The sequence below is a fragment of the Sardina pilchardus genome, chromosome 1 (genome assembly GCF_963854185.1).
Source record: "Sardina pilchardus chromosome 1, fSarPil1.1, whole genome shotgun sequence".
Taxonomy (NCBI): Eukaryota; Metazoa; Chordata; class Actinopteri; order Clupeiformes; family Clupeidae; genus Sardina; species Sardina pilchardus.
The window spans coordinates 44,179,738-44,197,996 of NC_084994.1; the positions used below are offsets into that span (position 1 = coordinate 44,179,738).

General features: G+C 48.9%; 1 protein-coding gene across 1 annotated transcript; it reads left to right on the plus strand.

Annotated features, from left to right (window-relative positions):
* Positions 1 to 340: 340 nt before the first annotated feature.
* Positions 341 to 17,893, plus strand: gpr179 (G protein-coupled receptor 179). Its single transcript, XM_062535451.1, has 12 exons — positions 341 to 1,401; positions 2,607 to 2,715; positions 6,495 to 6,582; positions 7,277 to 7,485; positions 10,843 to 10,911; positions 11,876 to 11,985; positions 12,576 to 12,814; positions 13,181 to 13,319; positions 13,611 to 13,713; positions 14,003 to 14,140; positions 14,645 to 16,649; positions 17,571 to 17,893. The coding sequence occupies exons 1-12, from the start codon at positions 341 to 343 to the stop codon at positions 17,891 to 17,893; spliced, it is 4,593 nt and encodes a 1,530-aa protein (XP_062391435.1).
* Positions 17,894 to 18,259: the final 366 nt, after the last annotated feature.

Sequence of the window (18,259 nt, forward strand, 5' to 3'; positions counted from 1 at the left end):
CGCGCGGGGGGAAGCGACCGCCACCTCGACGCACGAGCGGGCGCCGCCAACTCGAACGCCCGCTGGACGCCGCCCGCGCCCGACCGCATGCCCGCCGCTGAGGGGCGAGGAGGGGGAGAGACCAGACGAAGGCGAGCGGGGCGAGAGAGGGGGGGCACGTGATCCGAGATCCCTCGAGCGCGCGCCGACCGCCGGGCAGAAGAGTTGACGAGTTGACGAGATGATGACCGGGAAGAGCGGCGTTTTCTGACCGGTGGGATTTACGTGAGCGGAGGGGGACAACGGGAGGTCACTCCAAGAGGAGGCTACTTTTGCCGGACTGCTGTTTTTCGCTGAGACGATGGGATGTCTTGTCCCCACACAGCTGCTGCTGCTGCTGATGCTGCTGATGTTACTCCAGCTGCCGGGGCACCTGGGACAGGTCACTCCATCTCTGCCCACTCCTGGACCGTCCGGCTCCCCGCCGCCCACCTCCCCCATGTCCTCCAACGCCACAGGGGACGACGGTGCGGTCGAGACCGGGCTGCCCTCGAACGCCACGGCCGGTCCGAGCCTGGTCCCCAGCACCGGGGGTGAGGAGGTGGCGGCGACTACGGAGGCGGTGACGACGACGACGGAGGCGGTGGAGGACTGGACTCCGGCCGAGGCGTACCTGTACAGCGGCGACGCCGCCGCTCTGTCCCTGGCCGCCTGCCCGCGGGCGTACCGCCTGACCCCTCCGCGCGGCCGGCCGCCCCCGGACCTGGGCCCCCTGCTGCGGCCCGTCACCACGTCGCTGGCCAACGCCGCCAACTTCCTCAACCTGATCTTCCAGGCCAGCGAGCTGCGCGAGACCAGCATCCGCGAGGACCTGGAGTGGTACCACGCGCTGGTGCGCTCGCTGCTGGAGGGCGACCGGCCGGGCCTGGTGCGCCGCGCCCTGCTCACCTTCGACGCCGACCCGCTCTCCATGCGGCCCCAGCTGGTCCTCCGCGCCTCCCAGGGGCCCCTGGGCCTCCGCAGCGCCGGCGCCGGTCCTGGTGGTAGCGGCGGTGGCGGTCGCCCCCCTTTCGTCCCCTCCGGCCCGCTGCGGGAGATCCACCTGCAGGACTTCACCTCCACCTGGGACGGGCTCCACCCGCCGGCCCCGGCGCCCGACGACAGCTGGTTCACGGCGCTCAAGTTCGCCGGCGCGCCGCAGGTGCTCGCCAGCCTCAGCAAGCGGGCGCTGGTCAACGACCTGTCCACCCTGGAGACGCCCAAGTGGGCGCGCGGCGACAGCTACGTGGCCAACAGCAGCGGCACGCGCTGGGCCGACGCCGCCTTCCTGGAGTGCGAGGACGGCCGCTTCCTGCCCGGCTGGCTGCTGACCCTCACCATGCCCTTTTATGGCCTCAAGCCCGACCTCAGCCCCGAGTTCAGGTAACTTTGTTTACTTTACTTCTACATTTGTTTACTTTACTTGTCTACATTTGTTTACTTTACTTGTCTACATCAATCATGTTTTATGTGTGCACTAACAGCAAAAAATCATTACTCCTGTCACTGTACAAAGCATTACTGTTGTCAGTGTTGTCATTATCAGGACCGGAATGTTCCCTGGCTGTGCATCATGTGTGCTAGAATAGGACTGTGTTGGCACAATTCACAGACATTCACTGTCTGGTCCACTACATTCATTTTTTTTGGGTCTCTCTGCTTTCCCATGGAGATAAGCTGCCCAATTATTGTCCAGTTTATTCAGCGGAGATGAAAATGATTGTTGAAATAATCTGCGCGATGGAAAATGTTGATGTTGATGCCCGTGCCATCTATCTTCATGATCACATCACTTAGCGTGGTGGGGGATCATTTTAACTGGCCCAGATGCCCACAGCTGCTGTCGGTCCCACCAGTCGCAGGCGGTGTCCTCTCGAGCGGTAATCTAACCCCACATCAGCCTCCCGCACATCTGCACACAGGCCGCTCGTTCATTCACCCCTTTGAGCCTCGGATTCCTCTCAAAGCCTTTTAGAGTCTCTCTCGGCCAGGTGTCGCCTGTCCTCTCTGTGTGCAGTTGGGAATGAGACTGAAGTGGGTTTCTCTCCAGCAATGCACCCATTCATTTATCTGCATGAAACCAAAGACAGACATTACAGGCATTAGCAGCTGTGTGTGGACCAGTAATAGGTGGCAGAGCAAATACACTGTTAGCTGTGAGGGGCGCAAGAGACTTTGTATCATCAAGTCAAACCTCTAGTATGGCTGATTTGCATTCATTTGAGTGTTTCTCATTATTTATGCATGTTGCTCACGTCTTACTCACCACTTACTTGCTGGAGGCACCCGACTATTAATATAGACACAATAATGACCTGCCATTTCTCATCTGGTTGAGACCGAGGCTTCAGCAGCGTCATGTTGTGCTACATTTTTTTATATTTATATTTTGATTATGCTATTTCATGTTGACGATAGTTGTTTACATGGCAGTGTCTTAAAGGGTTGTCACTTCTAATGTTAAGTCAGTGAATTCTCCCCTCCAGTTGTTGACATCTTCCATTAATCGGTCTGTCTCCCTCCGTGTGTGTGTGTGTGTGTGTGTGTGTGTGTGTGTGTGTGTGTGTGTGTGTGTGTGTGTGTGGTAGAGGTGTAATTCGTGTGGACGTCAACGTTCAGGGCTACGATATCGACCAGTGTGCCACGGGGGACGTGTGGTTCGCCGACACCCACCAGTGTAACCGTACCAGCATGGCGGTGAGTGACACCCGGTGCCCCCATCTCATGCCGCTCCGACATTCACTCCTCGTTCCCTTTGATTCAGTGGCACCAGGCTCCGGGCCATTGTGTGTAATGAATTTAAGGGGAGAGAGAGCGAGAGAGAGAGAAAGTGAGAGTGAGAGAGATGATCCAACAAATTGCACCACAGGCCAGCCAGCTCAGAGAGTTCACAAACATTCAATTTACTAATCAAAAACCTCCAGAGCTGAGCGCCTACCTCGGCTTCAATTAGCGAAATGATTTTTCTTTTTTTTTTTTTTTTTCTTTTGGAGCATTTGCGACAACCTGACAGTGTTTCAGTGAAATTGACTTCAAACCTGTCTGCCAATTAAATTGATCTGTCTACATGCAGAAGAGAAGCCTGGCACAGAGCATGCGGCCCACAGAAATGCAGCTGGCCCGTGTGTGTGTGTGTGTGTGTGTGTGAGTGTGTGTTCTGGGGAAATCAAAGCAACAGGCTGCAGCGGGCTGCTCTTGTAGGGGAGTCTGAGAGCACAGCAACATGAAAGGGCCGAGCGGAGCGGAGTGGAGAGAGGGCTGTCCACTCCAGTCCGGCTCCTCTTAACGGCCCCCAGAGAGACGGCGGAGGGTAAGAGCGGTCAGCGAGTAGTCTCATGACAGGAAGTGTGAGAGTGAGGGCAGTTCACGGGGTCACGGGGTTATCATAAGACACTTCTGCCCCTCCACTGGGGAATTCACACAAGCTGAGACTGTTTATATGGACAAGGTCTGTAGGAAACAGATAGGACTCACACTTGTCTTGTACAACACTTGAATAACAAATCTGTGGTAAAGAGCTTGCATGTAGATTCCATATTAAAATGTTCTGTCACTGTGTATGGGGCCATAGTGTAGGCTATATGTGTATACATAATTAACTACATGTTTGAACACATGGATTTTACTGACTTTTCCCTTATGTCTCATTAAGGATCAGCAACAGGTTTGATTTTGTTTGTTGATACCACACACATCATCTCAAACAGTCTTGGATGGCAACTTTAAACAGTCTGTCTTGGACATACAGTACAGTGTATTTGATATCTTAGTAGTTTTAGAAGATACGGGTATGTGAGGTAGGCAGTCATTGATATATGATTAAAAAACAACGAAACAAACACCTAGCAAGAATTAGAGAATGAAATGGTAGAAGGAAGAGAAACAGGGTTCCGTATTCAACCATTAATTGCCATCATCCATCCTGTTGGCTCTACAAGGTGTCTTCCACAGTGCAGGCACACTAGCTCTTCGAACTAAACATGGAGGAGGCCTCTTGTAACAAATGTGGCATGTTGTGTGATGCAATATACCTCTCGGGCCCTTTCCAGGAAGCAGAGCATAATGTCTTTAGATCAGGCTGCACAGGGTATTAAAATCCTTGATCTCTTTAACGTCCTCCTTGAGCCCAACATGGTACAGTTATCCACTAGCCTTTCATCCCTCTGACCATATATTCCCCTCTTTACTCTCTCTCTCCCTGTCTTTCTCTCTCTTTCTCTTTATTTCTCTATTTCTTCCCTCCTTCTCTTCATCCTCCCTCCCCCAGGGATCTGTGTTCTCTCTCTCTTTCTTTCTTTCTTCCCTCCCTCTCTTCCTTCTCCCTCCCCCAGGGATCTGTGCTCTCTCTCTCTCTCTCTCCAAACCTGCTCTTGGCTGCCACATACCCACCCTGTCTTTCAGTCCGTCCTTCTGTTTAAAGATATCTGTACAGGGTGGCACAGGGATGATCGGTTGGATTAAGATAATCCAGCGATGCTGACATCCCTGGTGGCATATCCCACCACCATGCTCATCTGGTAGACCTGTGCAGCTAAGAGAGCAGTAGCACCCCCACCCCCACCCCCACCCCCACTCCCACTCCCACTCCCACTCCCACTCTCCTGCACTCAACAGTCCATCACTGATCCCGATAAATCAGATGTTTCCTTACATTTCCTGTCTTGTGGAAAGCATGAAATGGGTTAACGTAACATTAGTATATGCCATAGGTTGGTAGCATTTAACTAACATAGCTTTCAAACGAACCGAGACCTAACTTATCAGCTAGCAAGCCAGTTGGTGACACTAGCAAGTTATAACATTAGCGTTATTTGGCATTGACTGGCAATTTGTCCGAACCATGTCGATTTGGCGCAGGGTTTTTTCTCTTTTAGGCTCAATTTGTTTATCTATTTGTGTCTGGTGAGCATGTATTTGTGAATCGCATTTACATGTATAATATTATGTAAATATGTTATAAAACGTTCCATACATGTTTGAGAGTTACCCACCTTAACAATGTGGATGTCCTGCACTAGTTGTGTAATCCTATGTGCGTGCGTGTCTGAGAGGGCCACATCTGAGTGAGAGGTTAAGAGCCAAAAGCTTCTGGGGTGGCTTATTTTTGACGGACAGCTGAGAGTGACAGAGAGGTACAAACTCTACCTGCTCCTATGAGAGCCCTCGGGACAAGACAGCAAGCATGGCAAGGCTTGGGATAGGACATTGCTTCTACATTACTAGAACATTAAGTTGTCTTTTATCAGCAAGGGCCAGTAATCTTCCGTCTCATGTAAATGGACTTCGCATCTCCGTAATTCCTGAAAGGGAATGACTTTTGCTACCTGATGGCCTTGAGCCTGTATGTGTGCCACATAAATGCATTGGGGTGTGCTTGTGTGTGCCGTGGGTCAGGGATTTCCCTGCAGAGATGCGAGTGATAAAGCCCTTTCAATAGAGGCATTACTGGTCCATTTACGTTTTAACGTAGATTAACGCAGACACAGTGTGTGCATGTGCGCATGTGTGTGTGTGTGTGCGCGAGAGAGAGAGAGAGATAGAGAGATAGGGAAAGAGACATAGAAATACTGAGAGAGTGGAGTAAAAACAAAAGAGAGAAAGACTGGGGGAGTGAGAGAGAGAGAAAATGTCTGCGGGCCTTGGTCCAGGCTTGATGTAATTAACTGTGAGCAGACAGCGCATGCGTGCAGTGTCCCTGTGCTGAACTGGATTAGGACCCATTCAGTTAAATGTGCACGGATAGAAAGAATCTCACCGCAGAGAATCCGGTTACCCCAAAGAGAGTCAGCCACCGTGTAAACGTAAACAGACCTAACATTATGATCCACGACTGCTCATACCAGATATGGCTCTGGTTCATACTATATGCTTGAGGTTGTTGCCCATTGGTTCAATAAAAGGAAGCTTCAGAGAGATAGTTCTTGATACAATGTATCCCAGATAGTTCTCGAAAACAATGAATCCCAATAGTCAGTGGACAATGTCAGTGAATTAGAATATATTGAGGATACTATTCAGATGAGTAGCAGGGTAAGATATGGTTCCTCTGGTGATAGACACCCGAGTCATCATGTGTTCACATCCTTTTGTTCTTTGATATCTCTTAAGTCAAGGGTTAAAAAAGGGTGCAAAAGGTTTGCTGTACTGAAAGCATTGCTTCAGAAAAGATCAACCAGAACACCTAATCAAAGTAAAAAAGTTCCACCTCTTCATTTTCTCTCTGTAGCTACACCAAAGAGCTGAGAATCTCCGCCTCTTGACACGAGTACCTGCATAACTGACACCGCTTTTCCAGAACCAAAACATGTCAAACTTCAGAGCTAAATGAATCATTCCCAGACTTGTAGTTCTCATTTGATGTGGATTCATAAGCTCATGAAAAATGATCAAAGATACAATCACAACAACTTGATCTCTCTCCTTCTCTCTCTTTTCTCTATCCATCTCTCCTTCTCTCCTTCTCTCTCTTCTCTCAGTGTGAGCCCATACCTGGTCAGGGGTTCCGGCTGGGCCAGTACTGCTGCCGCTGTAAAGACGGGTACTACAGCCCTGCCCAGGCCACAGGTGGGCAGGCATTTCATAACGTGATTAAAAGGCAATTCAGGTCTCCTCTCATGTATTATGCATGTGTGACTTCACGGACAAGACGAGGAAGAAGAAGTCTGGTATTTAAATGAATCTTCTTTGCAACAACCTGATGAGCAAGCTCCCCGTAATTAAGAAAATGAACTTTGATCGTAAAATGTAATTGAATTCAGGTTTCTGTTTTCAGAGCCTGATGGTTCTGCCATCTGTTTGCCTGTTTTAATTTTCAGAGGGATTCTCGTATAATGTGTTTAGCAAGTAAGATGCCGGAATGCTCATCTCTTTATTTCCATGTATCAATAATTTATTCATGCTGGAACATCTGTTTTAACATGAGTTGGGAATTGCTGAATTTAAGTACCAAAAATGTATGTGCAAGTAATTATTGGTTCCATAAAACCCTCTTGAACATCATAATGTCAATGTCATAAAAGTGTCAAACCAGACTATAAATTGCTCCTAGCATGGCAACACTGCTCCAAAGCTGAAATCCCGAGGGGCTCTTTCTACACACGCTCCGCCAGCCTCTTCTGTTTTGCTGTGACAGTTTGAACATTTTCACTCTTGCTCCTGCACCCTTCTCTCTCTACCTCCCTCCCTCTCCCTCTCCCCCTCCCTCTCCCCTCCCCCCCTCTCTCTCTCTCCCTCCATCTCTCTCTCCAAGGCTCCGCAGGTGGCCGTGCCAACGGTACCCGCGCCTGCTACCCCTCGGTGCCCGTGTGCCTGCCCTGCTGGCCGGGCTGCGCGCGCTGCGAGGACGGCTCTGCGTGCCGGGTGCGGGAGGACTGGCTGCTGCGGGCGGCCGTGCTCACGGTGCAGGGCCTCTTCATGGTGCTGGTCTTCCTCAGCATGCTCATCACCTACCAGCACCGCGGGACCAAGGTGAGAGAGCGGGGGCAGTGGGGGGTAGGAGGGTGGAGTGGAGTGGTGGGGTGGAGGAGTGGAGTGATGGAATGGAGGAGTAGAATGATGGAGTGATGTAGGAGTACAGTTAGGAGTGGAGTGATGGGGTGATGTAGGAGTACAGTAGGAATGGAGTGATGGGGTGATGTAGGAGTGGAGTGATGGAGTGGAGTGATGGAGTAAAGTGGTGGGGTGGAGGAGTGGAGTGATGGACTGGTAGAGTGATGGAGTGGTGGAGGAGTAGAGTGGTGGAGGAGTGGAGTGATGGAGGAGTGGAGTGATGGAGTGATAGACTGGTGGAGTAGTGGAGGAGTGGAGTGGTGGAGTGGTGATGGGGTAATGGGGTGGGGTAGGGGACAGGGATGGTAAGGTGGAGCTCTAGATCTGGCCATATAGCTCCGATACTAGAGCAACATCTGGACCTAAACCTGCCTCTTCACTACAAGATCAACGCAGATCAACTGAGGCCAGTTTCAGGAGAGTCTACCTAGGAATGATCATGTGCCTCCTGGCAGGCTGCTGACAGTAGCTCTACATTTACATCTATTCATTAGGCAGACGCTATTATCCAAAGCGACTCACAACAATGAGGAATAACCTTCACGCTACAATACATGCAGAGGAGGCCTTTGGTAGCTATGAATACCACATCAATCAACACTATCACTGGAGGAGGAGAGTGGACAGGGGAAGGGACAGAAGCTTGGACTCTCGCCACTACATGGATTCCATTCCCAGAGGAAGCCTTAAACTACTACTTTGTGCTGTAAGATGCGTTAGATACAGATAACTGTTTTGGCTTAAGTGGCTGTTGTGATTGGCACTACCAGCCTCCACAGCTCTAGCAAAGGACGTATTCAGAAAGGGTTATAGAGCTTTTGTCTCTTTATGACAGACATTTTTCCACAATTGCTAGTACCCTATAACCTGAGAATACCCAGACCTTCACAATTGTACAATTGGGAGTGAGTCTGGAAAAGGTTCATTAACTTACAACTCACAGCAGGGGGGTAACTGGCAGTGAAATTGAATTTAAATTGGTACATTAAACTCAAATCATTTCAAAAGTGTATACAATCTTGTAAACAAAGGTTTTAAATTCAGTAGTTTCCTCAATTCCAAAGTAGTACACATCCATGCCCAATAAGGGACATTGGAAATGGGCTTCACTGGCCTCTTGGCCAGACGGACCAGCAGAGCAAATCCCAAATTTGCCGAAAGGTCGTATGGGTGTTCTCAGGCTTGGTACCCTACAGTCAGTGTACCCAAACTGAGACTGGGGGAAAATTATTCAACACACTCGGATGAAAATGATACGACACACTCGTAAATGTCGTAAATGTGTAGTTTGGTCTCTGTGGCTGTTGCACTTAAAATGAGCGACTCTTTCTTAACTTTGTAAAATTGCAGCAACGGGATAGTTGCAACCTTGGATTGGCCGGTTGGATGGAAAGATATACTGGAGCAAGGGAGAATAGGCACTAGGCTGAGCAACAATGTTTCTCACCTCCCTCTGAAAGGGGTTATTATTATTATGTGTATGATATTTACAGAGCATAGTGTTTTGGATGCCGGTCCATTTCTGTGCGTCAGCTTTGACCTGGCTTTGTGTCACTTACAATGAGATGCGGGCAGTTTGCTGGAAACGAGCTCACTCACTCTGGATCAGTGGGGTGTTTGAACATCCTCTCACCAGGCCACCAAAATGGGATCAAGGTCTTAAATGTGTTGATAAAATGGGAGCACAGAATATAATGGCTTGTTTGTGATAGATATCAGCAATGCCAAAAACAAGTCCTTTTCAGTGGAGACATTTTGTACTCACTATCAATGAGAGAGAGAAATTACAAGCTAGTGTGGCTCTATATGAAAACAGGCTGTGTGTGTGTGTGTGTGTGTGTGTGTGTGTGTGTGTGTGTGTGTGTGGACAATATTCTTGTGAGCCAGCAGCAACACCTATATAGCTCGCCAGGCTCAGTCTTGGCAATAGATTCTAGACTGGCAGACTCACGTGGGCGGAAACTTTTGATCGTGTCGATTGGCAACTCTGCGGCAATGTGACAAAACAAGCCAGTGTTCAAACCAAGGAGTTCTGGGAGATGCAGCATCACCCTACCTCCATCCTGTCATTCTAAACACATTGCATCAGTCCGCCATCACTGCTCTGTCTTCAGTATGAATGTGTCAGATGATGAAAACTTCATTCTTTTTTAAAATGTGGTTTATAGTGCGGTAGCCTACATTAGTTTAAACAAGTCATTTAGAGGGTCCTGTTTTTCTTTGAGCAGAGAACAGTGATGGCTACGACGGTTATTATGTGCCTGAGTAAGAAAGAGAGTACACGTAATTTTCCGCTCCCTTGGCAGAGCACAGTCCATATGGCATTCTGCTAGTGATCAGATTCCTATCGTAAACGTGAGTGGAATCGTGGAACAGGAGGGTTGCTGTGCCTGGTGCTAGATTTACAACAACGTTAGAAACGAGGCTTACCATAAATGAGATTGTTTATCATTGTATCAAGGGCTGCGCGCACTAAGATATATGAGTCTGTAATGCATGTCAGTGTGCTCCACCTGACCTCATCTGAGATCTCAAACTTTGACAGCAATATGAGCAAAGTAAACAAACTCATCACACGCATCACTGGTGTTTATGAATCTGGCCACAGATATATAATAATAACACACGATGGAGTAATCTCATCACAGGCCCCTCATAATACCATGTTTTATCCTCACAATATCATAACATCGAGTCACCTTTGACCCAGTGTCTACCGCATATGCTGTGCACTGAGGACTGGGATAAGCTGTGTACAAATATCGTTGGCAATTCCATGCATTTTTAAAGTCCTCTGGATATTGGGGATGTTAGTAAGAAAGAGAGATCAGGAGAGAAACAGGGAAACAGGAGTATGGCATTAGAACATCATGCTGTTTTCTACTGTATTTCTTCGAAAGCCTTGGTGTTTTTATTAGTGTTGTTATTAATTCATGAGGGTGGTTGTGCATATTATAGTATTTTCATCAAATATTCTATAAGCCTGCTTTATAACCCGGGGAATTTAACAGGTCTTTAATTTTTCATGCACATTGTGTAATGAGTGTGGCGAAGATCACATGCAAACACCCACGTGGAAAGAAAATATGTGAAATATTACAAATGGCATTATGTGGTCATTATGTGTTGAGTCTTCTTCTGCCTCCATTAAATTCATAATCTCTGTATTTTCTCCTTGATTTCTCGTCATTTCTCTCCCTCATTTTCACTTGCCCCCAACACACACTCTCTCTCACCCCCCCCCCCCCCCCCCCCCTCTCTCTCTCCTTATTGCAGAGGATACGTGCGTCGGGTCTCCTGCTGTTGGAGACGATCCTGTTTGGGTCCCTGCTGCTCTATTTCCCAGTGAGTGCCAGATTAAAACATTCTCTGCAGATTAGTGCACTGCATTTAGGATTATATTCTAATGACTGCCCTAGACTGGTGCAAGGGGACAGGGTGCATTGCATAACCTGGAATTGCTAAGTGCCATTACAGAATATTGATTGCGATCCATCAGTTACTTTTTTGGTTTTTAAAATTGCAATAAGCATTACCATATATTTGGTTGTGCTTTTAGGAATATAATCAATTTCATGGAGAATCTGTGGATACAAATCCATACGCATTTCTACTTACAGCATCTAGGTATCTAGGTTTTTGCTCCATAACTAGGTTTTTGCTCCATAACTCAAACATTCAATTGACTCCAGCTGATTCATCACACAGATATTTAAAATGACTAAACCAAACATGAGCTAATATATTAACGATACATGGGGCAGATTATGAGATACTATTCCCTAATCTAGTGCTAAATTAATAGAATGCCTCAGAATATGAAAACCTCTGCACGTAAATACTGTATGTCACAGGCATCAGACACAAAATGGGTGAAATGTTACAAAAGGATGGATTGAAACACGGGCCGCCCACTCTGTCTGCGTGGTGGAGAGGAGAGGAGAGGAGAGGAGCCTTTTAGAGTCTGGCCAGAGTCCAGCTGGAAAGGGCACAGGTGGCCCCGGCTGTCTCATCTTGGCCGGGGCAGCCACAGGGGACCTCCGCTACCTTTCGAAAGCCACACACACATTTGATCTGGCTGTAGTGTGATCTGGAGGTCTTTGTGTGTGTGTGTGTGTGTGTGTGTGTGTGTGTGTGTGTGTGTGTGAGTGTGTGTGTGTGTGCGTGTGTCTTTCTCTTTTTCTCTCTTTCTATCATACAAATATCACTCTTTTTGTCATTGACTGTATGTCAGCCTATCCATACAATGCAAAAGACACTTAAGGACTTACTTTAGCAGTGCTAACTCTTCTTCCCTCTCTCTGGACAGGTCTTCATCCTGTTCTTCAGGCCCAGCACGTTCCGCTGTATCCTGCTGCGGTGGGTCCGACTGCTGGGCTTCGCTATCGTTTACGGCACCATGACCCTCAAGATGTACAGGTGGGCTCCCCATCCACAGCGCTGCTCTTGCACATAATGGCCAGGTTTTCCAGATTCGTTAAGAAGCTCTAAAAGTGCTAAGTACTTCTTAGGAGCATTCTTAGAACATTCTTAGAGCGCTCCTAAGAAATTCTTAGCACTTAAAAGCTTCTTAGCGAATCTGGGCCAATGACATTTCTCCCTGTTCCAGTCATACAATTCATATGCCTCTAAAACTGTTCCATGTGTAGAACTGCCTCGGCCACTTGCCTCTACAACTGATCTGCTTCTCTAACTAATGTCACAAAATAGATCTGATTTATGTGTCTATCTACTTCTGCTGCCATGACACCACGCTTTAGAGAAGAACTAACAATGGCCGGGTTTCTCAGATGCGTTAAGAAGCTCTTAAGTGCTAAGTACTTCTTAGGAGCGTGTTTAGAACGTTCTTAGAGCGCTCCTAAGAAGTTCTTAGCACTTAAGAGCTTCTTAACGAATCTGGGAAACCCGGCCAATAAATAAATAACACCTTAAGTTCACCTGAAATGTATCAGGTCAGGCGCAGCATGACATTTGTTGGGGTCCTCCGCTCCTCCCCGCACTCCTCCCAGGGTTCTGAAGGTGTTCCTGTCGCGCACAGCCCAGAGGGTGCCTTACATGTCCAGCACCAGCCTGCTGAGACTGCTGGGAATCATGGTGGCCACCGTCAGCTGGTTCTTGTGCGCGTGGACCGCCGGCGTCCTGCAGAACCGCGACCGCAACATCCCGCTCCTGGTCACCTCCACCACGTCGAATGGCCAGGCCTTTAGCCAGTGTGACATTGACCGCTGGGACTATATGATGGCGTTGGGTGAGTGAAGTCTTAGGAAAATACAATTCATTGGGCATTCTCTGGAGACGGAGCGTGTTTACTCGGTGGCAGCTGGAAAGTGATTAGTTTGGCACTCCATAGAACGACAAAGAACAATATGCGTGACTGTCAGCTGATGAATGTTTGTGAAGCAATGGGTCTGGAAATGGTCAGCTAGAGCCATAAAGACCACAAAGAGTTTATCACTGATTCAAATAGTGCGCACATACTGTGCACAGTGGTTCTCCCTCCAGTTTTGGATGTGAGGCTAACGTTCAGCTAACATTCAGCTAACGTTCAGCTCACGTTCAGCTCACGTTCAGCTCACGTTCAGCTCACCCTTCATCTCCTCCGTTTCTCTCTCAGCGGAGCGTCTGTTCCTCTGCTGGAGCCTCTTCCTGTGCAGCGCGGTGAAGCCGGTGCCCTCGGCCTTCCACGAGCCCCGCTACATGAGCATCGCCATCCACAACGAGATGATCCTGTCCTGCATGTTTCATCTCCTCCGGTGGGTGACAGGCTTCGGAGATTTCTGTAAGGCTAGAAGACCATTCGAAATGTACCAACTTAATCCTAGACCACCCACAGATACCACACCAACAGGGTCACTGTTCTATTATGAGAGGGAATACTCTTTTTGTGTACCGTGTCATAGGTCATGACTGTTAAACTGGAAAGACAGATGTGCCCTTTCCATATTTCCCCAAGTCACCACATTTTTTATTCATTTTGAATGACGACAAGATGTGAAATATTTGAGAACAACTGAACCTGACCCATCATCTGTCTCCATCCTCAGGTTTTCCAATCACAGTCTCCACCCGGACTGGACCCTACTGCTCGAGTTCACTCACACTCACGCCACCATCACTGTGACACTGGGACTGCTCTTCGTTCCAAAGGTGACATTCTGGACCATAGTTCCAGTCCAGACCATATTACCTGTCCATTAAGCCAAACAAACATATTTTCATGAGTGAGAAACCATAACATGTACAGTAGATTGATGAAGACAGAATCTGTTTGGGTGATTATATAAGTGGCCGGGCCAGATGGAAACCAGCGAAATAAAACCATCCAGTGGCATCAAATTCAATGTATGACTCCAAAAACACCTATAGTATAATTATAGTATTTATATACCCTCTCTCTCTATCTCTCTCTGTGTGTGTGTGTGTGTGTGTGTGTTAGTTCCTACATGTGACCAAACCGGGGCGGGAGGTGATAGCAGCGGAGGTGTACGAGGACGAGGTGGACCTTCGACGTTCCTACCTCAACAGCAGCTTTGTTTCCGCCTGGAGTGACCACGTGGAGCATGAGGACATCCGGGTAAACTTTAGCACCCCTCTAAAGCCCATTAGTGGCCAGCGCACCGGTACCATGCCCACATACATGTAACTGCATTCACAATCTGAGGCTTTGAGATAATGGTGCATTTAGAAAATGTGTCTGTGGTCACCGTGACACTAAACAAATTTAACATCATATAAGTATACTGTGTCTGAAATCATCACCAATTTGACACTAATATTCTGTAAATAAGTAATTAATTGTTCAATCACACAAAACACTAACAAAAGTTTAAAGCGTGATGTAATAACCTTCATAAACAATCCTAAACAGAAGCCATAACTACGTTATGTGAAGTGCATAGCAAAATAACTAGAATATATGTTCTTTATTTCTTCTAATTCTAAACCTTGATGTCCATTTTCCCTACTTTGTCACTTTTTTCATTCCACATGCATTACTCTGTGTGTCTGTATTCTAAACCTGTCAAACGTCTTTTCTTTCATTTCATCAACTGTGCCTTTATTCCTCCCTCTGCACCAGGACGAGCTGAAAAAGTTGTACTCTCAGCTGGAAATCCACAAGACCAAAAAGATGGCCAACAACAACCCCCACATTTCTAAGAAGCGAAGCTCGCGCCTGGGGATCGGGCGCTCCATCATGAAGCGCATCGACGACTTCACGGGGACGATATCGCGGCAGCACAGCCGAGAGGATAGAAGCGGAACGCATTCTCCGTCGCCGAGCCTGTTTTCTGCCAGCTCTAAGAAGCCCAGTGAAATCACCTACATCACCTACAATGAGGATAACTCCAAAGAGCCATCGCCACACATGGGGCTCAAGTCCCAGTCAGCAGACAACGCTTCAAGAAGAACTTCACTAGTTGGGTCGTTAACACCAATATTAGTGGACAAGAGGGCCTCCCAGTACTCACAACATTCCCAACATTCCCAATACTCCCAGCACTCGCAGTATTCACAGCACTCGCAAGCGGATTCTCTGGACGCGTCGCCAATGGTCTGCAAGTCGGCGAGTGCCCACAATCTTTCTGTTGACAAAAACTTCCTTCATCCCGACGACAGCAGGCAGAAGAAGTCACTGAGTGCCGTGGTGACCAGCACGGACTATTACTCCCTGATGGAAGAAGCCGCGCAGAGTGCCGCCACGACCCCAGAGCTAAAGCACGTCGGCAGCATAAAGGAGCAGACGTCGCAGGCCCTTCTTGCGGAGTCGTTTGACAAAGCTGAAGTCTGCCCATGGGAAGTTGAGGAGGAGAGGCGACCGAGCAAGAAGCACGTTACGATCAATATAGCAAACGATAAGAACGAGGACGAAACGCCCGCCGAGAAGTCGCCCACCTTGATCGTTTGCCCGTGGGAGAACGTTGAGCAGCTGCCTTCAGCCACGAAGCAAAAGAGCATCGACAGCGTGGATTCAGACGGTGACTCCATCAGACTGAAAGCTCCGATCTCCTCGAGCGCTCCAGTGTCACCATCGGCAACAGGCAAGGAGATTCGTGTCTTCTCGTTCCGCAACACCACCAAAAGCCTCCTCCTTGCTAGAGGCCTATCGAGTGATAAAACCAAACTCACTGCGACCCTCTCTGTAGATGTGGCGAAGAAAACGCCACAGCTCCAGAAAAGGAGCATGACAACAACAGACCTGAAACCATCACTTGTGAAGCAGAATGCAGTAAGACTTTCCTCCACTGACTCTGCAGACAGGAGCCCTATGAGAAAGCCTAACCCTGAAGTTCTCGTCTGTCCCTGGGAGTCAGACTTGGAGCTAAGCGTCACCAAAGGTCCAGAGAGGATCTATGAGAATGTAATCACACCTCAGAGCAGTTTGAAGAGTGTGAGTTCCGATGGAAGGGGCAGAGCCATGCTTCCTGGCAGGCAGGTGACTGCGGCACCATCAGAAGCTTCCCCGAAGGCCACTCTGCAAGTGCCACCCAGGAGGCAACAAAGCATAAAGGTGGATGTCTGTCCCTGGGAGGTGCCAGAGCCCCCAACTGTCGTGTGTCCTTGGGATGCCCCTGATGCCGCAGTACCTCAGGTTAGACAAGGTTCCCTCAAGTCAAATACCGGGGTGCCAAAACCAACCGAGAGAGTGATTTATGTCAGCAGCGCCGGGGGGATGGCACAGCCTGGTAGAGCACTAAAGGCACAGGAGTCAGTGGCTGCTAACGTGTGCCCGTGGGAGTCAGATGAACCTGAGCAAAAGCAAGACAGCGCCAAGGCAAACGTGTGCCCCTGGGAATCGGGCGAACCTGTGCAAAAGCAAGACAGCGTCAAAGCAAACGTGTGCCCCTGGGAATCGGGCGAACCTGTGCAAAAGCAAGACAGCGCAAAGGCTAACGTGTGCCCGTGGGAATCGGGCGAACCTGTGCAAAAGCAAGACAGCGCCAAAGCAAACGTGTGCCCCTGGGAGTCAGGTGAACCTGTGCAAAAGCAAGACAGCGCCAAGGCTAACGTGTGCCCCTGGGAGTCAGGTGAACCTGAGCAAAAGCAAGACAGCGCCAAGGCTAACGTGTGCCCGTGGGAGTCAGGTGAACCTGAGCAAAAGCAAGACAGCGCCAAGGCAAATGTGTGCCCGTGGGAGTCTGAGGAGCCCGCCACCACTGGGGATAAAAAACCATCACTTAAGAAATCCCAACAGATGACAAAGCAGCCGACTGTTACGGAGGAGGCCTGCCCATGGGACTGCCCAGAGCAACCCAATCCAGGTCAAATAAATATTTGTCCTTGGGAGGCTGATAGTCCAAAACCGCCATTGTCAAAGCAGGCAGCTGTGGTTCATTCAAGCCAGGAGTCTATAGACAAGAAAACAGAGCCTAAACAGACTCCAAAATTACAACAGCAACAGAGTGTTCATGCAGATGTCTGCCCTTGGGAAACAGGAGAAAGTCCAACACCGAAGGACAGAGAATCATTAAAAGGTTCAGTTAAAGCTGCCCCTAGAATATCCCCAACGTTGTCCAAGCATTCATCAAACACAGCTGACGCATGTCCCTGGGATTTCCCCGCCCCGCCTGCACCAACGGATGTCTGCCCGTGGGAGGTGGAAAGCGCAGAGCCACAACCTACTCTAACCAAACAGGTGAGTAGGACATCGTCCAGACAAGGGTCCACCTCATCTAAAGCGAGCGTTAAGCCATTCCCGAAACAAGAGAGCGTCAGAGGGAATGTCTGCCCATGGGAATCTCAGGAACCTGAAGAGTCGGCGCAACAAGGTGGTAACAAAGCTAACGTCTGTCCATGGGAAACGGAAAGCACAGCCAATACCCTTCAGAAACAAGATAGTGCCAAAGCAGATGTTTGTCCATGGGAAACAGGAAGTGCAGAAAAGGGAAGTGCAGGTGACCGGCTCAAACATCAAGGAAGTGTGGCCGCAGACGTCTGCCCATGGGAAACAGGCACACCGAAAAGGCAAGACAGCGTGCGGGGAAATGTTTGTCCATGGGAGACAGGAGGCGCCGAGGAAGGGAGGCCAGATGACGGCACTGCTGCCGCCGGCGCCGCCGCCAGCCAAGAGATCACGGAACAAATTGCAGCACCGGCTGCGGAACAAGAAAATATCCAATCTCCAACGCTCAGCTCCCAAGAGCTGGAGAGATGCAACACGCCCCTGGAGCGACGAGACGCCCTGTGTCCGTGGGCCGCGGAGAGGTCGCCACACCACGACAACAACTCTGATGTGTTCACCTGGGAGGAGAACATTCCAGAAGAGGACGAGGACCTAGACGCTGAATGTGCAGCAGAAGCATTTGTCTTCCCGCCTGACTTGGACTAAGATTTTGTCATAGCATTAACTGTAAAACCTTGCCATCACAAACAGCCTGCCTGACATTGAAGCCAACGATGAGAGACATACTGTAGATCACGCAGTTTGTGATTCAGAGGTCAGGGTTGTGACAGGGTGGCTTAGCCCACCCATTCACGAACACTATCATAATGGACATCATTGGGCAGACAGCTCTCCCAAGACCCCACACTCCCTCTACCCTTCAACTTCATATTATATGTAACTTCTATGTGTGAAATAGTGTATCCCACTCTCTTAGCTCATGTAATGCTTCATTAGCCAAAAATCTAAATATTTAAACAGAGATTTCAAAATATCCAGTGGTCTGAGGAAATTGTGCTCATAGAATGTGTA

Excerpts from the sequence above, each read along its gene's own strand:
- gpr179 (XM_062535451.1), top strand. The coding sequence starts at position 341 with ATGGGATGTCTTGTCCCCACACAGCTGCTGCTGCTGCTGATGCTGCTG. Across the intron at positions 1,402-2,606 it reads GACCTCAGCCCCGAGTTCAG|AGGTGTAATTCGTGTGGACG; the intron begins GTAACTTTGTTT and ends TGTGTGTGGTAG. Across the intron at positions 14,141-14,644 it reads TGGAGCATGAGGACATCCGG|GACGAGCTGAAAAAGTTGTA; the intron begins GTAAACTTTAGC and ends CCTCTGCACCAG.